The sequence below is a fragment of the Mustelus asterias genome, chromosome 1 (genome assembly GCF_964213995.1).
Source record: "Mustelus asterias chromosome 1, sMusAst1.hap1.1, whole genome shotgun sequence".
Classification (NCBI taxonomy): domain Eukaryota; kingdom Metazoa; phylum Chordata; class Chondrichthyes; order Carcharhiniformes; family Triakidae; genus Mustelus; species Mustelus asterias.
The window spans coordinates 132836792-132859924 of NC_135801.1; the positions used below are offsets into that span (position 1 = coordinate 132836792).

Genomic DNA, 23133 nt, shown 5'->3' on the forward strand with positions numbered 1-23133 from the left:
TCCTGCCCAACAGAAGCTGACATTGTCAAAGCTCCCTTTTTTCCATCTCAGCCAGCAGACTGAAAAATTCCAGCAGAGGCAGAATGAGGCCCTCAAGTAGCAGTTAATTAACCACATAAGAGCCTCAGATAGGCCTACGTTTGGCTGCCTGATGCATCACCCACCCTCCGTAATATGGGTGACCGGTCAGGGGTGGGCGAATCGGCAGAAGGATGGCCATCCACTTTATCTTACGTGCCACCCCACCTTCAAGTTCACCATTAGAGGCTACCATAAAATTAATCTCCATAATTTTATTGGGGTGGCACGGTGGCACAGTGGTTAGCACAGCTGCCTCACAGCACCAGGGACCCGGGTTCAATTCCCGGTTTGGGTCACTGTGGGAAAGTTGGCCGATTGGATAGGTAACTGGCTGTCTGACCGAAGACAGAGGGTGGTGGTCGATGGAAAATTTTCGGATTGGAGGCAGGTTGCTAGCGGTGTGCCGCAGGGATCAGTGCTTGGTCCTCTGCTCTTTGTGATTTTTATTAATGACTTAGAGGAGGGGGCTGAAGGGTGGATCAGTAAATTTGCTGATGACACCAAGATTGGTGGAGTAGTGGATGAGGTGGAGGGCTGTTGTAGGCTGCAAAGAGACATAGATAGGATGCAAAGCTGGGCTGAGAAATGGCAAATGGAGTTTAACCCTGATAAATGTGAGGTGATTCATTTTGGTAGGACTAATTTAAATGTGGATTACAGGGTCAAAGGTAGGGTTCTGAAGACTGTGGAGGAACAGAGAGATCTTGGGGTCCATATCCACAGATCTCTAAAGGTTGCCAGTCAAGTGGATAGAGCTGTGAAGAAGGCCTATAGTGTGTTAGCTTTTATTAACAGGGGGTTGGAGTTTAAGAGCCGTGGGGTTATGCTGCAACTGTACAGGACCTTGGTGAGACCACATTTGGAATATTGTGTGCAGTTCTGGTCACCTCACTATAAGAAGGATGTGGAAGCGCTGGAAAGAGTGCAGAGGAGATTTACCAGGATGCTGCCTGGTTTGGAGTGTAGGTCATATGAGGAAAGGTTGAGGGAGCTGGGGCTGTTCTCTCTGGAGCGGAGGAGGCTGAGGGGAGACTTAATAGAGGTGTATAAAATGATGAAGGGGATAGATAGAGTGAACGTTCAAAGACTATTTCCTCGGGTGGATGGAGCTATTACAAGGGGGCATAACTATAGGGTTCGTGGTGGGAGATACAGGACGGATATCAGAGGTAGGTTCTTTACGCAGAGAGTGGTTGGGGTGTGGAATGGACTGCCTGCAGTGATAGTGGAGTCAGACACTTTAGAAACATTTAAGCGGTTATTGGATAGGCACATGGAGCACACCAGGATGATAGGGAGTGGGATAGCTTGATCTTGGTTTCAGATAAAGCTCGGCACAACATCGTGGGCCGAAGGGCCTGTTCTGTGCTGTACTGTTCTATGTTCTATGTTCTGTGTGGAATTTGCACGTTCTCCCCGTGCCTGCGTGGGTTTCCTCCAGGTGCTCCGGTTTCCTCCCACAGTCTGAAAGACGTGCTGGTTAGGTGTATCGATCCGAACAGGTGCCAGAATGTGGCAACTAGGGAAATTTCACAGTAACTTCATTGCAATATTAATGAAAGCCTTACTTGTGACTAATAAATAAACTTTAACTTTTAATTTCAATTAAAGCTCAAAATTTGAATGGAACGCATTGTCCATTCTACCAGACATAGGATGTGAGGAAAAACTTTTTTACTCAGCGGGTGGTGACAGTCTGGAATGCGCTGCCTGGGAGGATGGTAGAGGTGGGTTGCCTCACAACCTTTAAAAAGTACCTGGATGAGCACTTGACACATCATAAAATTCAAGGCTATGTAGGCTAAGTGCTGGTCGATGGGATTAGGTGGGAGTTCAGGTGTTTCTTGCATGTCAGTGCAGACTCGATGGGCTGAAGGGCCTCTTCTCTGCTGTATGATTCTATGATACCGGCTTAATTTATCTGCTGAACTGGAAGGCCCAGGGCGGGGCTGGAAGGAGGAGATGATCGAGCCTTGGTAAGACCTGCGACGGCAGATTTCTAGTGGTGGTCAGTTAAGAGGCCACTGCTGACAGGGCTGTGATCCAACAAGAGGAGCAGCCCTCTCCCAGGATCTACCATCCCTTCACTAGTTGTGGCCAATACTAGAGCTGCAACTCCAGGTATGGGGCATCCTTAAACAGATGTAAGTTTGGTTAGGGGAAAGCCAGGGCCAGGAAGATAGGTCCCGGTGCATGCAAACTGCACAGAGTGAAACACTGAGAGTTGAACTAAGTGTGGGAGTTTAAGAAAATAAATCTTAATCTTTTGCTTTCTTAAAATCTAACAAACTGCTGATAATTGAAGGATCGACATTTAAGCTTCTTTCAGGCCTAAGGAAAGTAAAAAAAAACAAACTCTCCTGGTGTTGTAATTCATAGGGGGCAGCTAATTAAGTAAAGCAGTCAAATCTGGGTTTTGAAGCAGGACAAGCCTAAGCAAGGCTAAAGTGCAACCAGCACAGAGTGCAAGCTGCAGAGAGTGAAACACTAAGAGTTGAGGTAAATGTGGGAGCCTCTGCATTCAAACGATTATCCTCTGCCATTTCCACCAACTCCAGCATGATGCCACCACCAAACACATCTTCCCCTCACTCTCCCCTTTCAGCATTCCACAGGAAACATTCCCTCCGGGATACCCTGATCCACTCCTCCATCATGCCCAACACCTCACCCCTTCCCACAACACCTTGCCATGTAAGCGCAGAAGGAGCAACACCTGCCCCTTTACCTCCTCCCTGCTCACCATCCAAGAACCTCAACACACTATTCAGGTGAAGCAACGCTTCATGTGCACCTCCTTTAATCTGATCTATTGCATTCACTGCTCCCAATGTGACCTACTCTACATTGAAGAGACTAAACGCAGATTGTGTGATCGCTTTGCAGAACATCTTCAGTCCATCTGCAAGCATGACCAAGACCTTCCTGTTGTTTGCCATTTCAACACACCATCCTGCTCCATCCTTGGCCTGTTGCAATGTTCCAGTGAAGCACAATGCAAACTGGAGGAACAGCACCTGATCTTCGTATTAGGCACTGCCTTCCAGACTTCAGACCATGAACTCTCTCCTCTACCTTCACCCCATTTCCACCTTTTTCAAAAAATGCTTCCATTGATTTATTTTTCCATCCCCCCGCCCCCACCACCTTCTTCTCTTTTTTTTAATCCTGCTTTCCATGTTTTTTTTCCCTTATACTCATCCCACCCCACTAGAGCCATCTGTTACCCATCCCAGGTTGTCCTTTGACACACTGCTTACCATTGTTCTGCCATTAACACATTCTGATCTCTTAATGTGCCGCTATGAACAGCCTTCTTAGCCATAATCACCACCATTTACGTTCCCTTTGTCTGTTTGTACATGATATCTTTGTCAATCGTCCCCTTGTCTCCATCCAATGTTGGCCCTCTATCCATCCCCTCCTGGTCCACCAACCTCCCCCCACCCCTATCAACAGTGTAACTCTCATCCTATTTCTGACAAAGAGTCATTCAGACCCGAAATGTTAGCTCTGTTTTGCTCTCCACAGATGTAATCAAACATCGGTCCGGCCAGGTGCCGTCTCAAAATGCCACAGAGCCTGGCAATATCTAGCAGAGGCAGAGACCTGTACATGCACAATTGTACCCTCTGCCGCTCTCAGTTAGCTTTCAGGTGATTTAGGCCCCACCCACTCCCCTTACAGGTGAGAAACAGATTTCCGGGTGTTTTTCACGCACAAAGTGCATAAGGTTCGACATTTGGGCTCACCGAAAAAAAAACGGATCCAAAACTCTCCCGTTTTCATGCTCATTCTGAGCTTAGAATTTCTTTCATAAGATCGTTCCCAAGGAATTTGAGAGATGTAGACAGTCAAATACACAGAATGGCGAATCAAAAATGGTGCAATTGCCAGTTTACATTGAACAGCCAAGAGACCAGTCCATAACTCACAGCCAGGAGGCTAGGCCAGCATTTACATCTTTGAGCCAAGATGGTGCAGAAAATTATGCAAAGGCAGTTTAAGTATCTTCACTGGACCAGGAAAAGGCATTTCCCATACTTGATCCTCAGCCATGTATTGTGTGGTAACTATGAGCTGGATTTGACTTATAGATTTATAAATTTGGATGTTGTCTGGGAGAGGGAAATCTTAAAGAGTTCAGGGATCATAGATATATTTTCAAACAAGGGGTAATTTCGACATAACATATGTTGGTAGTTAGTTTTTTATGTACTTAATTGTCTTGGAGTATTGTGTTCCTGTTCGTGTGTATTTGTCTTTAATTTAATAAATAGTCTTTACTAATTATATAGCGATGGTGGGACAAGATTCCTCACACCATTTCAAAAAACAAACATCACCACAAACCACTGTTCTAAGTTGGCACATCCTCGCTGATAACATCAGCGTGGTTCGTGAAAGAGACAGAACAAAGAGTGCTCGGCCTGACAAGAAACATTGAGGCTTCTTCTGTTTTAATTTACCCACACTCACACCTTTAACCACCCTTAAACTCCCAGCCCTCCCAGCCCCATTCCTATATACCCTGCTCCTGGAAAGTCTCTCTTGTTTCTGACAGGTGGTCTCTGGGTCACCTGATCTTCTTCCCTCCATTTCTATCATCCAGCTGTCATTTCAATTCCAAAACAAGTGAGTAGCTCCATATTCCCAAATTTACAACAAGACTATTTTGCCTTTTCTACACGGAGTATAATTGGACAGAGTTTCTGCCGTACACGTGTACCAGGTCTTAAGTAGTGTTACCAGTGTTACCGAGAGAGAATGCTGAAGGCCACTGGGAAATAGCAGCAAACTGTGAAAATATCTCTTTTTGTGGAGTTGGAAGGTCTGTTTTCCCATGCCAAGCGGCACCCATAGCTCTCCCTTCCACAGAGATAAAGACCACTGCTAACTTCCAGGTGCACGCTCCATTTTTAGTCTCCAGATTTAACCAAGTATTGGAACAATTAGTGATCCTGACCAGACCATATACACTTCAGCACTTGTGTGTTCTCTGTATCAGTCACATTTCTCTGCTCAGCCAATATACAGTTTCTCTGTGTCTGCTCTTTTAGATGATGCTGTGGAAATCATTGGGGGTAAAGATGTTAGACCTCATTCCAAACCTTACATGGCATCAATCCAACTTCATCAACGTCATGAGTGTGGAGGAATATTAATCAAACGAGGATGGGTATTGACTGCAACACACTGCAATCTGTAAGTTACAGAAGCTGTAATCTGTGTATGAACCATTTTCAGAACAGTTGAGTGTTTTGGATCTTTTCCCTATGATGGAATCAGTCAAGGTTTACACAGTTTTTGAGGATCTAGAAGTAGTTTATATCTTCTATCTGGCAGTCTATTGTTAACGTTTCTCATAATAGCCCTGAATTTCCTCATTACCTTCAGTACATACACTGCTGTCAGGCTGTTATTTGGCTGACAACTCAACAGCCACTAATATTTGTGAATAATAAATTATGCAAGTGAGAACACCTTCAATTTATCTATGATATAAACTCAGCTGTGTCTCTCTCGGCCACTGCTGCTAGAGGCTTTGGAGAGCAGATGCTGCAGGACCCTTTCACTGGCTGATCAACTGCAGTGGCAGCATCTCAGCCTTATCCTTCCCGAGCCCCCCTTCCCAGTGTCACCACAGCTGCTCCCTTTGGCCCAATGAGACTTTGCCATAAACGTCAACTGAGTGAAAAAGAAACTTACCCAAATTAGTGCTCCTTCCTTCAAAGGTTTTCATGATCGTGTGACACAGTGTGAGATGCTTACATTACTTTTATGTATAGAAAGATGTGTCCAAATTATAAGACTGTTCACATTACCTCAGTGCTCTGTTTGTCCCTGTACCTAACTGTGCTTTCCTGCTACCTACATTTAAATGCTCCCGAAAGGCCTGCAGTGACTGGGGTAGGTTGCTCCTCTAATACTAAAAGATGATGGGATTAAATTGACCCTTGACTCGGGGCAGCCGGTCCTAACAGTGAGCCGCTGCTGTTGCTGCGTCTGTGGTGGGAGCTCCTTGGCAGTCTGCTATTGCTCGCCACTCTACACTGCCATTGTATTGTGTAGGAGACTGGGACTGACTGTACCAATGATTCAAGCTGTTGCCAATCCACAAGGCCCTGGATCTGCACCTACTGATCAGTTGGTGACAGGTCTAGTGGCCACCCTGGTTATTCAGTAAACTGTGCTGAGTATCCCAGAAATGGAGGAGGCTGCACTCGTCATTATATAAGTTAGGAGACTCCTAACCAGGGGAGAAGGCAGGGGAATGGCACCAAGTGAATTGCTCAGTGAGCCGGTGCAGACATGATAGACTGAATGGCCTCCTTTGGTGCTGTAATCCTGTAAAGCTCAAACATCAAAATGGAGATCTTTTCATGATTATTCTTTGAAGCATTTGCTGCAATTGAAATAATTTGGAATCCATGTTGAGTGGCTCTGGGATTTTAAGGTGACATTCTGAAGTGAATTTAACAGTTTATGTACTGAATGTGTCTTCTTCATATCACACATAGCAAATTTAAAGACCAAAATATTCAGGTGGTTCTTGGGACAGATTCACTGAGCAGAGACAAAGACAACTCAGCACAAAAACTCACGGTGAAGCAGAAATTTCCTCATATTTCCTCATATTTGCTTTGACAGTAAAAGCTTTAAACACGACATCAGTGACAAAAACGGTTGATGAAGGAAGGGCCGTGGATGTCGTCTATATGGATTTCAGTAAGGTATTTGACAAAGTCCCACATGGCAGGTTGGTTAAGAAGGTTAAGGCTCATGGGATACAAGGAGAAGTGGCTAGATGGGTGGAGAACTGGCTTGACCATAGGAGACAGAGGGTAGTGGTCGAAGGGTCTTTTTCCGGCTGGAGGTCTGTGACCAGTGGTGTTCCGCAGGGCTCTGTACTGGGACCTCTGCTATTTGTGATATATATAAATGATTTGGAAGAAGGTGTAACTGGTGTAATCAGCAAGTTTGTGGATGACACGAAGATGGCTGGACTTGCAAATAGCGAAGAGCATTGTCGGGCAATACAGCAGGATATAGATAGGTTGGAAAATTGGGCGGAGAGGTGGAAGATGGAATTTAATCCGGATAAATGCGAAGTGATGCATTTTGGAAGAAATAATGTAGGGAGGAGTTATACAATAAATGGCAGAGTCATCAGGAGTGTAGAAACACAGAGGGACCTAGGTGTGCAAGTCCACAAATCCTTGAAGGTGGCAACACAGGTGGAGAAGGTGGTGAAGAAGGCATATGGTATGCTTGCCTTTATAGGACGGGGTATAGAGTATAAAAGCTGGAGTCTGATGTTGCAGCTGTATAGAACGCTGGTTAGGCCACATTTGGAGTACTGTGTCCAGTTCTGGTCGCTGCACTACCAGAAGGACGTGGAGACGTTAGAGAGAGTGCAGAGAAGGTTTACCAGGATGTTGCCTGGTATGGAGGGTCTTAGCTATGAGGAGAGATTGGGTAGACTGGGGTTGTTCTCCTTGGAAAGACGGAGAATGAGGGGAGATCTAATAGAGGTGTACAAGATTATGAAGGGTATAGATAGGGTGAACAGTGGGAAGCTTTTTCCCAGATCAGAAGTGACGTTCACGAGGAGTCACGGGCTCAAGGTGAGAGGGGCGAAGTATAACTCAGATATCAGAGGGACGTTTTTTACACAGAGGGTGGTGGGGGCCTGGAATGCGCTGCCAAGTAGGGTGGTGGAGGCAGACATGCTGACATCGTTTAAGACTTACCTGGATAGTCACATGAGCAGCCTCGGAATGGAGGGATACAAACGACTGGCCTAGTTGGACCAAGGAGCGGCACAGGCTTGGAGGGCCGAAGGGCCTGTTTCCTGTGCTGTCCTGTTCTTTGTTCTTTGTTCTTTATCATGCTGCTCCAAGTAAGTGAGATTTAATAAATTATTTCCATATTCACTCTCATTGTGTTATGGTTGAAATAGACACAATGTGGCACCTTATCCTTTGTGTTGTTTGTACTACCGGGTAAAACATCTAAAATATAACTATTACCAATATTCTGTGTACCTTGTCTTTTTCTTAAAATGCATGATATTTTATTGTTTAATGTTCCCAGATACATGAGTCAAAAGCCATTGTTTATTTTCTTTCTTTCCTAAATGCTGATTTTTGCATGGGATGTCTATATTCAAATTATTTTTAATGCTTTTGTGTGCCAGGGGATGTTTGTTGATGATTGCACAATGTTCAGCGCCATTTCCAACTCCTCAGATACTGAAGCAGTCCATGTCCATGTGCAGTAAGAACTGGACAATATCTAGGATTGGGCTGATACGTGGGCAATTAACATTCATGCCACACAAGTGCCAGGCAATGACCATCTCCATCGCCCCTTGACATTCAATGGCATTCCCATTACTGAATTCCCCAGTATCAGCATTCTGGGGTTACCAATGCCCAGAAATGGAACTGGGTTATCCATATAAATACTGTGGCTGTGAGACCAGGTCAGCAGCTGGGAATTCTGTGGTAACTCACCTCCTGACTCCCCAAAGCCTGTCCATCATCTACAAGGCACAAGTCAGGAGTATGATTGAATACTGTCCCCTTGTCTGGATGAGTGTGGCTCCAACAGCACTCAAGATGCTCAACACCATCCTAGACAAAGCAGCCCACATGATTGACACCCCACTCCACCACAATAAACATTCACTCCCTCACCATCAACACACAGTAGCAGCAGTGTGTATCATCTACAAGATGCATTGTAGCAACACACCAAGGCTCCTTCTACAGCACCTTCCAAACCCACAACCTCTACCATTTAGAAGTCAAGGGCAGCAGATACATGGAAACACCACCACCTGGAAGTTTCCCTCCATGTCACACACCATCCTCACTTGGAAATATATCACCGTTCATTCACGGTTACTGGGTCAAAATCCTGGAATTCCCATCCCAACAGAATTGTCCATTTATCTACAACACATGGGCTACAGCAGTTCAAGAAGACAGCTCACCACCACCTTCTAAAGAACAATTAGTTATGGGTAATAAATGCTAGCTGACTAGTCAGTAGTGTCCACATCCAACGAGTGAATATATTTTTAAAAACTAACCAAGTCAATTCCTATAATTATTTTACAGACTTCTTCATAATTTTATTGAATTACTCATTCAAATCCCTCTGATTTTTTATTGTTCCTAATAAAGTTAACTCAAAACTGAAGCATTCTTAATTAACACGTCGTCTTAGTTTAATCATGCGCTGCATGGTTGGTGCTCAAGTGGCCAGAAGGCCCAGTGCTGAAGCTCCAGTCAAAAGCAAAGGGAGCAACTTACCTTTTTAGGCTCTTCATGAATCTGTTCTCCTCTGATCCTTCAATCTTTTCCTCAGGAGCATTCTAATCAACCTGGCTTTGAGACCGGGAAATGCTGCAAAGTTCTTCCCACCTCACTTACATAGCTCTTACATATTTCCGCGTGCTGTGGGCATAAGCACGTCACCACCAAGAACATACATGACAGTGCAAGTTAGATGGAGAACCCAAAGTCATGGGATAAAATCAGAAAATGTTGGGAAAACTCATCAGGTCTGGAAGCATCGATGGGGAGAGAAACAGATTTCAAGTCCAGAGACAGAGATGGACAGATCATACAAAATTTAAAATCACTGGGGCAGAAAAGGTCAAATTAGATTTGATCCCTTCATAGGTAAATGTTTAAGGCAATTAAGGGAATTTAATCCATCAAAGTTTCATGTTTATATTTTTAAAGAGTTAGGAAGAACTGAATCAGAGATTCAGAAAATATATATGAAACAGAAAATATTATCATGCATTTCATGAAAATAGACCACATTATTTAAGAACATAAACAAGAAAAAGATGTACGGAGGGTGGAAATAGAATCATAGAAAATCATAGAAACCCTACAGTGCAGAAGGAGGCCATTTGGCCCATCGGGTCTGCACCGACCACAATCCCACCCAGGCCCTACCCCCACATAAATCAAAAACAACTGAAAATTCTGGAAAATCTTAGGAGGTCAGGCAGCATCTATGGAGGAAGCAGAACTGGGGGAATTTACAGATGAACAGAATTTAAAAATCTGTTTATTTCCCATCCATCTTCCCTTTGTTCCATCCTGTTTGTTTCTCTGTCACAGCCTCCAGTTCTAGTGAAGCTTCCACACTCGAAACATTAACCTGTCCGATCCCTCCACAGCTGTTAACTGAGCTGTGAGTGTCTCCAGCACTTTCTTCATGTCATATTAAGGAGAAGGTGGAAGGTAAATCATTCATTTCAGGGACTTTTAATGTATGAAAGAAACCATGAAAAAAAATGTTTACTTCTTACAGCTGCAGACTGAGGCAAAACTTAACAAGTTTGTGAATGTTCTCCCTCTGCCCAAAAATGCTTGGGATGTGAATGATGGAACTATCTGCACAGTTGTGGGATGGGGAAAGACAAATGTAAAGTCAAACAAGCTTTCTGACAACCTCAAGGAAGTGAACGTAACCACCATAAACAGAGCAAAGTGCAACAGTAAGAATTATTACAACAACAACCCTGTAATAACCACGGACATGCTCTGTGCTGGTGACAGCAAAGGTGGAAAGGATGCATGCCAGGTGAGCTAGATTGGGTAAAAAGTGGCTGCAATATCGGAACACAACTATTAGGATTAACTGTTTTAGTTAGTGCTGCATAAAATGTACTTCATTGATTTACTTTTGAGCTATTAAAAGGAATAATGAATTTAATCTATTTAGTTGATATAATGTACTTAAATTCTCTGTTGTGAGGATGTCAATGCATCTGAAATTAGTTAAATATAGGATGAAATTCTCCATGGTTAAGAGAGGAACAGGGAATGCTTCCCACTGCAGAGGTCGATGGGAAACCATGCCATGTCTTCCAGCCCCAACATCATCAATTATGCATCCAGAGGTTTAGCACTGTATTCCATGGTGGGGCGGGCTTGCTGATGCTCATCCCACCATCATATCTGGGTACCATATTTACTGAAGTTACCAGGCCAACCAAGGTGGGAGAGCCCATCATTATCTTCAATTAATGCAGAGTGTAAAGCATGTGTATTGCATGAAACAAAACCATTCAGAAAAATACCTACAGTGATTCAATCCATGCTGCTGTTAGAAAATATGGCAGCTGGTGAATGGTAGTGGGAGTTAAGTGTTTACAAGAGCTTCCAATCTGGCACACTTAACAATTGATTTTAATTGTATTGAAGGGTGGGTATTAATTGGGACTCACAGGTGGTCATATATACATAATATATATAGGAGACGGTGTCTGCTGGTACCAATGAAGCCTTTCATGCCTGATGGGCACCATGGGGATTGGGGTGCTTTATTGATCCCTTGAATCATATTTTAGAAACATAGAAAACTACAGCACAAAACAGGCCCTTCGGCCCCACAACTTGTGCCGAACATATCCCTCCCTTTTAGGCCTACCTATAACCCTCCATCCTATTAAGTCCCATGTACTCATCCAGGGGTCTCTTAAAAGACCACCACTGACGGCAGCCGATTCCACTCGCCCACCACCCTCTGTGTGAAAAACTTCTCCCTAACATTTCCCCTGTACCTACACCCCAGCACCTTAAACCTGTGTCCTCTTGTAGCAGCCATTTCCACCCTGGGAAAAAACCTCTGAGAGTCCACCAGATCTATGCCTCAATTTGATGTTTTGTGTTTCCTTTGCAATCTGTTTTTGTTTGATGCAGAATCCCTTTAGATTTGTCCCTCAGTTTCAATTGGTTTAATTGGTCTAATCCAAAAGAGTATATATAGGAGCAGGCTGAAAGAATTTTGATGCTTTGAGAGGTGTGAGAATGTAATGTGCCTCTATTTTAAAAGACAAGTTTGTGGGTGGATTTTCTGTGCCCCTTCCCGCTGCCTCCCCATGGTGGGTTTTCCACCGGAGGAAGTGGCTCACCATTGGTCACTGGTGAGATCTTTCAGTCCCTCCAATGTCTACAGCATTTTGCATTCTTCACCGACCAGACTGCCAGGGAATCTGCCATGGGGGGGGGGCGGGGGGCGGGGTGGTGTCACATTCAGCAAGTGTAAGTTTTTCGGGCAACTCAGGCTTTTTTTATGAGCTGGGAAAAGGACTTGAACCCTAAAGAACTGTGAAAGTGGCCACACTTGGCTTTAGGACTTGACCAAAAATGTCCCAGGGAGCCCAGCCAGCGTGTGTGTGTGTGTGTGTGTGTGTGAAGGGGCCCAGTCCAAAAATTGCAAGCAGCCAGAAACCAGACAGACTGCTGATTAGGTTATCAGCAGCACAAAAAGACCTGACGACATCACCAGACTAGGCCGGCAGCAAGACAATGCACCTGGTCTGGACTCAATACAGGTGATAATGGCCTTGTCCCAGAGCGAGGAGAAGCCCATTTCCCGAATGGGAAAACAATTAAACGATCTCCGATGGAACAATACAGGACAGCAAGGGACCTATCACCTGGGATGGGACCATCTGGTCTCTATGGACTGTAAGATCGCAGCTGCAGATAACCCTAGCAAGCCTTTGTCTGTGGAAACTGCCGGTTGGAAGGGGGGTGGAGTTGGCAGGAAAAGAATTCAAGTTTACAATATAAAAGGAGGGTCAGGCCGGCCATTTTTTTCTCTCTTTTCTCTTCAGACCAGCATGACAGCACTCTCCACTCAGTCGCCTCCAGCACGCAGCCTGAAGCCCACTGAGCAATTTAAACTAGGATTGTGAGTACCCTCCGGTAATTCGCGAAGTTCCCGAGATCATCATAGTGGATGAGGCTTTGGGGAAAGGTGGGGGGGGGGGCTTTTGCATGCATCTTTCATAGTTTAAGACGTGGTAAACTTGTATAAAGTAAGAATTCCGTTGCGTCCGTTTTAGTATTCCTTCCATAGTTATAGTCTCATAGAGCATAAGACAGTGTGTGTTGTTTTCCTGGTGTTTGGTGACCTTTGACCTTGATGTTTTTATATATATATATCTTTGACTTCCGTTGGAGTCCGTTTTGATCTTTTCAATTTCTCACCAATGATCTCTGACTAAGTCACAATATAAATATTCCTTATCATAATTCCGGAGTCTAGAACTGAGGGTACCCTGGGCGCTTTGAAACCGCCCACTCAGGAAAGGCTGCCAGGTAGTGGATAGGCAGCAGTTTCCTTTTCTCTCTCTTGGGAGCGCTACTCTAGTGAAGTAGACGCAAGGTGGCCATTGTTCCATCGGCAAGAGAGAGAATCACTCGGGCATTGGTGGGGTTTGGGTGACGGAGAACCCAACCTAAAATAAACCCAGTGGAGTTAAAAAGAGGGATCCCGCTACAATGGCGACCGCGACAGGACTCCGGTGGTCTGGAATATGTGACTTGTCAGAGGGGGTGAGGGAAAGAAGCAAAATGGAGGAGAGAATCTCCTCATATCTGTGGAAAAAGGTCAACCTCACCAAAACATGGGTATTAGCACTAATCAATGCAGAGCAGCCCGTAATGGCTGCGGCTGCATGGACAGAGAGCAAGGAATACACTAAAGGGTTGGAAAAGGCAGTTTGGCTAGCCTGCCTGTCTCAGCAGGTAGCCAAAATGGAAAGGAGGATTGCTGTTCTGGAGGGAGAGTTGAGCAAAGTTAGGGCCAGCGCGGGGAACAGCGCTAGAGCAGAGGAACAGTTATTTAATGAATTAACTGATGCGAGGCAGTGCATCCTACAAGCTAGCGAGTCACACCGATACGAAAAGGAATTCCTCCAATGCCAGGTAGTTGAGGCAAAGGAGAGGGAACGGGAGGCCCAGGAACTCCTGGCTCAAGGTGCGCAGAGGTACAAGGAGCTGGAAGGGAGGTTCAGGGACATCCAGGCAGCGTACAGGGTGGCTTGCGACGAGTTAGGTGATGGCGAGCATGGGCCGTGCCAGGCACGGATAGAAGAGCTGGAGGAGGCTCTGTCCAAGGTCAGGGGACGGGTGCACCTGGGAGGTCCAGGAAGGTCCCCTAGGGGCAGAGGGCTCCTCGCAGCGGATGATTCCCCGGGCGCTAAGGGGAATAGACCGCCTCCTGAGGTGCCGGAAACGTGTCCGGGTCGGCAGGTGGGGTTCGGGCTGTCCAGAGCGGGGCAGGGCCAAGGGGGGTCAATGGGGTACCCCCAGGTGGCGGCGTGTCCGCTGGGTATAGCGCACCATTCCTTTGGGAAAGGGGACAGACCGCTGCCTGAGATGCCGGTAATGTGTCCGGGTCAGCAGGTAGGGTTCGGGACGTCCAGGGAGGGACGGGTCCAAGGGGGGTCAGTGGAGTATCCCCAGGTTGTGGTGTCTCCGACATGGGTAGCACACCCCAGAGTGGTGGGGCTATCGAGCATGGAGGGAGAGCCGGATGCCGATGAGGCAGGGGGGCAACAGCTTCATGTGGGGCATGTGTGCCCAGTTAGACAAAGAAAGTATGGTCCCCCGGTGGGAGGGGACGCAAGGGGACCGATAGAGAGCGATATAATAATTCCCCATGGGGCACATGTGCTCAGGGGGATGGTAACCCACATCCCAAGACTGACTAGGGCGGGAGACCCGTCATTACATTTTATGGAGGTGCAGCAGGCAGCTGACATAAACGACTGTGATGAGGTGGAACGGGTAAAACTATTACTGATGACCCGAGACTCATATCTATGTAAGGCAGTGACCTCCAGGGAAGGGGGAAGACCTGCCACATGGGTAGCGGCACAGACAGCAGTTCTGGAGGCCATGGGGTTAAATCAGGGTAGTCCCTTCACGAGGGTGTGGTAGACAAGGCAAGTCGCTGAGTCCCCGGACATGTTCGCAGACAGGCTATGGACGGTGTATGAGGGAGCGTGTGGGACTCCCTTAGACCAGCAACATCTGGACGAGAGGACAGCCCACTGGCTGAAGACTCTCGTGGCTAACTGCCTTCCGCGAGTTAGGGCAAAGGCTGAGCATTGGTTCGACCCGCTGGACCCCAACCTTAACAAGGCGGAGGTAATAAGAAAGCTCACCCTTGCGTATCGCAACGGGGAGGGAAGTGAGGAAAAGCCCCATAAGGGCAAGGTGCATGAGGTCGCACCGGCACCCCTCCCTAGGAGGGAGTGGAAGCAGGAAGGCAGCCAGGCCTCAGACCAGAGGCCGGTGTGCTATGGGTGTGGGAAGCCCGGGCACTTCAGGAGGGAGTGTAGGAACCCGAGCAGGGAGGAAAGGGCTCCCATGAAAAAGACACCAACCCCAGTGGTAGGAGCACTTACCCCGGAGACGATCGATGTAAAGGATCTGCTGGCTTATCTGCAGACCAAGGCAACAGGGTCCGGGCAGGTAGCGATGGCAACAGGCCAGGGCCAGCCCGCACCCGCACCACGAGCTCCCTTATGACTGCCAGCGGGGCAGCCCACCTTCCTCTGTCCATTAGAGTATGGCCCATGCGGGAGACCCTGGGTCAGGATGGAGGTCCAGGATGTGGTCGGGAGTTACCTACTGGACACAGGTGCTTCCAGTACCATTGTCCACACGGACAATCCCCAAACATCCCCTCTATCCAGCGGGGCGCCCTACAGTCTTGTTGGCTTCACGGGAAACGAGAAGACTGGTTTTTTCTCTGTTCCCCTGTCCATCAGGTTGGGGACACTCCAGGCGCGGTGGAAATGCGTCCTGATGAGATGGGAGCAGGAGGGAAAGGGGATCCCAGGCGCCGATTTTATAGTGGCTCATCGGGTCTTGGTGGATCTGAGGAACCACTGTTTGTGGGGCATAGCAGGGGAAGGGGCTGAGAAGGAGGTCATGGTCATAGAGAGGGCACAAGAAAGGGGGGCTTTGTGTGTAGTGAAACCCAAGGAGGGGTATGATTTGGAAGCCATGGTAGGGAATACCTTGGAGGAATATAGGGGGTATGTCCGGAAGAATTTGGCCGCCTTTGCGACCCACAAGCACGATTGCGGGAGGGTCACTGGGACAGAGGTCAGGATAGATGGAGACCCCATGTCCCAACCTCAGAAACAGTATAGTTTCCCCCGGGAAGCGGAGGCAGATTTAGAGGTGGCCCTAAATTCACTGGTAAGGCAAGGCATTTTGAGGCCAATTGCCACACATGTGAACTCACCGCTCTGGCCGGTGAGGAAGCCAGATAATTCCTGGAGGGCCACAGTGGACTACAGAGTCCTTAATAAGAATATTCTGGCATGCGCCCCAACGGTAGCAGCAGTGGCGGACCTGTTAGGAGAAATTCCAGCGTCAGCCTCTGTTTTTACAGTGCTGGATATTTCGAATGGGTTTTGGTCCATCCCAGTCAGGCGGGAGGACCAGTATAAGTTCGCCTTCACGTTTAAGGGGCAGCAGTATACATGGAGCTGTCTCCCACAGGGTTTCCACAACAGCCCCAGCATTTTTCACCAGTGCATGGCCGAATGCCTGAAAGAGTTTAGTGAGCCCCACAGACTGGTCCAGTATGTGGACGATATACTACTGTTCACGGACAGTAGCGAGGAACATGGCCCCCTGGTAGACGAGTTGTTGGGGTTACTCCATAAGGGAGGGTTAAAAGTTAACCCCAAGAAAGCCCAAATCGGGTTGAGGGAGGTCAAGTTCCTGGGTTTAACCCTTAGGGCTGGGGAGAGAGGGATAGATGCGGCCAGGAGACAGGCAGTGCAGGAACTCCCAGTCCCGGTAGACGTTAGGGGGTACGATCCTTTTTGGGAGTCACAGGCTATTGCCGTGACTTCATTGAAGATTACGCCGCGACTGCAGCGCCTCTGCTCAGGCTGCTGTACAAGGGGGTGGAATGGGAGTGGGACAGCAAGTGCGAGTCGGCATTCGTCCGACTCAAGGAGGACTTGCAAAAGGCCCCAGCTCTGGGAGCCATTGACACCCGGGAGGAATTTTTCCTGGAGGTAGCAGCTGGCAGTGATAGCCTGAGTGCTGTACTCCTCCAAGCACGGCACGGCAAGTTGAGGCCAGTGGTGTATTCCTCCCGAGTTCTCACAGAAGTGGAGCGGGCATACTCCAACTGTGAGCGGCACCTGCTAGCCACATACTGGGTGGTGAAGCGGGTGCAGGTTTTTATTAGAATGGCACCCATCACCCTCCTGACCCATCACACCCCAACCCAAATGTTGTTAAACGGCCAGATTAAAGATGGCACGGTCAGTAGTGCCAGGAACACCCGGTGGACTCTCTTGTTGTCCCAAATGGCGCTATGGGTGAAGGGGCTGAGTGAGCCACAGCTCGCAGCCAACTTGGTGTACCCAGGGGAGCCACACCATTGTTCCGTAGAGGGGGTATGGGAGGTAGGTTTTGGTTTTTGGGCAGGGCTGCATCCCACGGGTAGGGAGATATACGTAGACGGATCCAGTTCCGTATCGGGGGGCATCAGATTCACGGGTTGTGGGATCTGGGACCCCAAAGCAGAGATAGCCTTGGCCCTCAAGCTCCCCCACACACTGAGCGCTCAGCAGGCAGAGCTGGCCGCAGTGATGTATGTGGTCACACATCCGGAGCGTTTCCCCATTCCATACACCATCTGCTCGGACAGCATGTTTACGTGCAACTCGTGCACGGAGTATCTGGCCATCTGGTCCCGCCGAGGGTACACCTCCTCGGATGGGAAGCCCCTCGCTACAAAACCCCTGTTAGAGAGGATAGTGGCTGCTGTAGGAGAGGGCGGGGATAGGTACATCCATAAGGTTAAAGCCCACTCCAAGACAGAGCCACGGGGTGAGGGGAACCAGAGGGCAGACAGTCTGGCCAGAGAGGGGGCTAGGTACGGGGTAGAGTGGGATCCTTACGGGGAAGGACAGGTGGCAGCAGTCAGGGGACAGCCCCGGAGAGGGGATCCAAGAGTGACCTTGGCCCCAGATCTAGCCACTGTTCAGGCACAGGACCCCGAGTTGAAGACCGCCATAGCAGCCCTGGGTAGGCAGGAAAGGGTAGAGGGTCCTTATGGAGAGAAGGACATGACCTTAAAGGAAGGCATGCTCTTTAGAGGGGACCAGTGGATAGTGCCTTCCCAGCATAGGAGGGAATTCATAGAGGTAGCTCATGAGAGCCCGGGAGCAGGACACCCCGGTCCCGAGACCACCTGGCAGCGGGTAGAGAAGGTAGGATGATGGCCTGGCTTCCGGGAGGACGTTCGCGACTTTTGTGCGAACTGTTTAGTGTGTGCCACGAATAACCCCGATCCCCAAAAGAGGAAGGTTTCACTGGGGCACGTCCGTAGGGTGGAGGGGCCCTGGCAGTCGGTACAGATCGACTATATTGGACCCCTTCCCACCGCTGCAGGGGGATACAAGTACTGCCTTGTATTAGTGGATGTGTTTTCGAAGTGGGTGGAAGCCTTCCCGTGCCGAACAGCCACCGCTGTAGGCACGGCCAAGATCCTAGTCAGGGAGGTGTTCTCCAGGTGGGGACTCCCGCAGTTTGTGGAGTCGGACCAGGGTAGTCATTTCACGGGACAGGTCATGCAGGCGACCCTTAAGGTCCTGGGTATCAGGGCAAAATGGCATGTGGCCTATAACCCCCAGTCCTCGGGTCCTGTAGAGAGGTTGAACCGCACCATTAAAGAGAGGTTGCGGAAGGAGACCGGCAACTCTCCTAACCGGTGGGTGGAAGTTCTGCCCCTAGTACTCATGGGGATCCGGGCTAGCCAGTCCAGGAGTACAGGATATTCCCCACACAAGCTCATGACCGGGCGAGTCATGAGGACTCCGATTCATGTCATGGTACCTGCCCTGACAGAGGGACAGCTCAGGGAGGTCAATAGGGATAAGTTCGCAAAACAGCTGTTGGAACAGCTAAGCAGGTTCACTGGCAGGCAGCCAGTAACATGGGGGCCCAGCACCGCAGAAACAGGCTGCTGCTGGAGCCCCGCACAACTCACGAGTGGGCCATAGGAGAGCAGGTGATGGTCCGCAATTTTGCGCGGGTGGGGACCTTCGAGCCACTGTACGCGGGGCCGTACAGTATAGTGGACAAGGCCAGCCCCCTGGTATACGCTGTTCAGCTCCCCCGCAAGGTGAAATGGTTTCATGTAAACCAATGCAAGCTCTTCGACCCCACCAGGGCCGGGAAGAGCAAGAAAGGAGTGAGGAAGGGGGTAGCAAGTGAGGAAGCCCCCGTAGAGGTGGAAACAGTAGGGGAAATACAGGACCCCACCATTACCCAACAGGTGACAATGTGCTGTCCCAGCTGGGCAGCACCGGAGGTAGCGGCCGCAGTGAGGTTAACGGTGATACAAGCACCCAGCCCGGGTAATTTTAAACTACCCGAGCATCAGCTCACTGACCGGGTCAACTGCCTCAGTGAGGCCGAAATTAGGGAGGCAGAGGAGATGGAGGTATCACCTCTGGTATGGGAGTCAGGGAGGGGTCGTCGGAGCAGCAGGGTCTCCAGACCCCCGGTAAGGTGGTCTCCCCCACACATGGCACTCAGGGCCCGACCCCGCAGCAAAAGGGCCCGGGTGGAAAGTAGAAGGTGTGGGGCACTACCAAGTGCGGCCACGGGTAGCCCAGTCTCCGCAGGGAACGGAGAGGGATTCCGGAAACCCTTTGGGGAAGGGGAGGCCAGGGGCAGTCAGGACCCTCGGCCCACGGAGGTCCGGACCGGACTATCGGGCCAGGCAGACGACTGGCCTCAGCAGGGTGAGGATCAGTTTTAAGTTGGCCACCCGGAGACGGGTGGCTGTGTAAATAGATATAGGTTTCACGTTCTGGTTGTTTTAGTAGTTTTCCGTGTAGATTATTCTGTGTATGTGATGTTTTCCGAATTGGGAACAGTAGTGTGGAGGTCGGGAACTTCCATTGTTTAAGAATGGACGCAGGGCACTAGGACCCTGGGGAGCCGGGCTGCGAAATACTGTACCGCAGCCGGCAGCTTGTGAAATTGCACGGCGGCAATTTCAAAAGCGGTAACTGCAAGCGGGGAATACAATGGCGCCCTTCCGTTTGAAGTGGTTTCAGGAAGGGTGGACGGCAATGTGGAGGCAAGGAGGTCTTCTGTTTTGTTTTACAGATGGGTCGTCCTGCCATATGGATACTGAGTATAACAATGTGCCTGGAGATGTGCGAGACCCGCAGAGGGGAAATGGAGGAGTCGTTGGTATATGGGTGCTCTGGCGGCAGGGCACCCCTCGTAACTACCGGTCAGGGAGACCTGGTGGCCTCGGAGCAGGCACGCTACTCCCACGTGGGGAGGTGGCCTGGGTGGCTGGGGTCGAACTCGACCAGGTACCCCAGCCACCAGAGCTTCACATACGGAGAGGCCTCTGTACTCTGCAAAGAGATACAGGTGGCGACTGACCGGGTTAGGGTGACTGAGGGCAGGCGGGTGTGTTTAACCTGTAAGGGGGATGTTCCTTTGGGGAGGTGGTGGTGGCTCAGGAAGCTGAGCCCGGACATGAGGGATCGATCCTCGGACTGGGAACCACTGGACAATAATACCTACCGGACCATCACGGGGTCACCAGGAGGGATTACTGTATGTTGGGAGAAGTGGTGGGCTTATGACCAGGGGATATATTTGTGCCTATGGGGGTCTGCCAGGGTATGTCCACAAGGGGCATCGATCACCTTCGTGAGGTCGTGGCAGGACTCCGGGGGCGGGATAAATTGGGACCGCAGTGGGAAGGGATGTGTAACTCCCTGGGCTGGGTTGACTGTGAAAGCTACCGAACTGCTGGTTCAGGTAAAGAGACCCCTGCCCACGGCCCAACCGATCGACCCCCACAACTGTCCGACAACAACCAAGGGGCCCGAGAATGGCCTAGTGCTCGTCCCCACCAAGAAGGTATTGTACCAGGGGGTACATTACGCTGTTGCCTCTGTTGTGTTAAATTTGACTGAAGTGCGTCTACCAGCATGGTGCCCTCGCGAGACAGAGCTATTATACCAGCCGTTGTTAAAAGGAAAACCGCTACTGTATCCCAATGCTGTGAAGTTTCTGTATATATATATGCGGTAACCCCTACGTTTGGGGGCCGCTGGTTTATTGCTGTACTTGGTGTATTTAATGTTTTTCCATCCCGCATATTGCAAGGGATTGTTGTAATGTACCTACCTATGTCACCTTTCTCTGTGTTGCTGTATATAAAAGGGGTGTAGCTCAGATTAAGGGGACTCCTCGGGACACAGAGCTTCGCGGGTTAGTAGGGGGTGCTTACAGTCACGAAGGAGGAGAAGTGTTGCCCCTCAAACATTTATGTCGATACGGTCCAAGCGAGTCTGGACGTATCGAAGGGGCATCTGTAAGTTTTACGGGCAACTCAGGCTTTTTTTATGAGCTGGGAAAAGGACTTGAATCCTAAAGAACTGTGAAAGTGGCCACACTTGGCTTTAGGACTTGACCAAAAATGTCCCAGGGAGCCCAGCCAGCCTGTGTGTGTGTGTGTGTGTGAAGGGGCCCAGTCCAAAAATTGCAAGCAGCCAGAAACCAGACAGACTGCTGATTAGGTTATCAGCAGCACAAAAAGACCTGACGACATCACCAGACTAGGCCGGCAGCAAGACAATGCACCTGGTCTGGACTCAATACAGGTGATAATGGCCTTGTCCCAGAGCGAGGAGAAGCCCATTTCCCGAATGGGAAAACAATTAAACGATCTCCGATGGAACAATACAGGACAGCAAGGGACCTATCACCTGGGATGGGACCATCTGGTCTCTATGGACTGTAAGATCGCAGCTGCAGATAACCCTAGCAAGCCTTTGTCTGTGGAAACTGCCGGTTGGAAGGGGGGCGGAGTTGGCAGGAAAAGAATTCAAGTTTACAATATAAAAGGAGGGTCAGGCCGGCCATTTTTTTCTCTCTTTTCTCTTCAGACCAGCATGACAGCACTCTCCACTCGGTCGCCTCCAGCACGCAGCCTGAAGCCCACTGAGCAATTTAAACTAGGATTGTGAGTACCCTCCGGTAATTCGCGAAGTTCCCGAGATCATCATAGTGGATGAGGCTTTGGGGAAAGGTGGGGGGGGGGGCTTTTGTATGCATCTTTCATAGTTTAAGACGTGGTAAACTTGTATAAAGTAAGAATTCCGTTGCGTCCGTTTTAGTATTCCTTCCATAGTTATAGTCTCATAGAGCATAAGGCATGGTGTGTTGTTTTCCTGGTGTTTGGTGACCTTTGATCTTGATGTTTTAATAAATATATATCTTTGACTTCCGTTGGAGTCCGTTTTGATCTTTTCAATTTCTCACCAATGATCTCTGACTAAGTCACAATATAAATATTCCTTATCATAATTCCGGAGTCTAGAACTGAGGGTACCCTGGGCGCTTCGAAACCGCCCACTCAGGAAAGGCTGCCAGGTAGTGGATAGGCAGCAGTTTCCTTTTCTCTCTCTTGGGAGCGCTACTCTAGTGAAGTAGACGCAAGGTGGCCATTGTTCCATCGGCAAGAGAGAGAATCACTCGGGCATTGGTGGGGTTTGGGTGACGGAGAACCCAACCTAAAATAAACCCAGTGGAGTTAAAAAGAGGGATCCCGCTACACAAGTCTGGAACATCCCACCAGCGGGCAGGGCGAGAAACTTCAGCCTCATAAGTATATAAAGACAAGGCTCTGTGTTCTCTCCTGCGGTCCATCACTATCTGAGTTTAAGCAACACCCTCTTGGGATTCTGATGACTGTAATGATGCTTGAGGTTTGTGTATCATCCACCACCACTGCCCTAAATGTGTTAGATATTGCAGGATGAATCTCAGTCCTTGTTTATTCTCTATACAACCTTCAGGGAATGCTCTTAATAGCTCTTTAATGCATACAATTATTGAGCGGGAGTCTTGATGCTTTTCCTGTAGGTTTAGATGAATCAATGTTGCTTGTTGTTTCAGGGGGATTCAGGTGGGCCATTGATATGTAAGAATGAGCTCAGAGGAATTGTATCTCTCGAGAAAAACTGTGGACTTCGCGACAAGCCTGGAATTTATACAAGGATCACAAATGAGTACATTAAGTGGATTCGGAAAATAACAGATTGAACCGAACAAAATGTTTAGATTATAATAAGTTTTATGCATTATCTTTGTCCTCTGTGGATGGCTGTACCTTGGGCGGTTAAATAAATGGTATTTACATTTT

The 23133-nt window shown here is 48.8% G+C and overlaps 1 protein-coding gene across 1 annotated transcript; it reads left to right on the forward strand.

The window, feature by feature from the left end:
* Positions 1-4056: 4056 nt before the first annotated feature.
* On the forward strand, positions 4057-23033 carry LOC144510792 (granzyme K-like). Its single transcript, XM_078240725.1, has 5 exons — positions 4057-4150; positions 5142-5286; positions 9460-9595; positions 10423-10695; positions 22887-23033. The coding sequence occupies exons 1-5, from the start codon at positions 4057-4059 to the stop codon at positions 23031-23033; spliced, it is 795 nt and encodes a 264-aa protein (XP_078096851.1).
* The last annotated feature ends 100 nt before the right edge of the window (positions 23034-23133 follow it).

Coding starts and splice junctions, on each gene's coding strand:
- LOC144510792 (XM_078240725.1), top strand. CDS start 4,057: ATGGTGCAGAAAATTATGCAAAGGCAGTTTAAGTATCTTCACTGGACC. Junction 9,596..10,422: donor GAACATACATGACAGTGCAA/GTTAGATGGAGA, acceptor TACTTCTTACAG/CTGCAGACTGAGGCAAAACT. Junction 10,696..22,886: donor GTGGAAAGGATGCATGCCAG/GTGAGCTAGATT, acceptor TTGTTGTTTCAG/GGGGATTCAGGTGGGCCATT.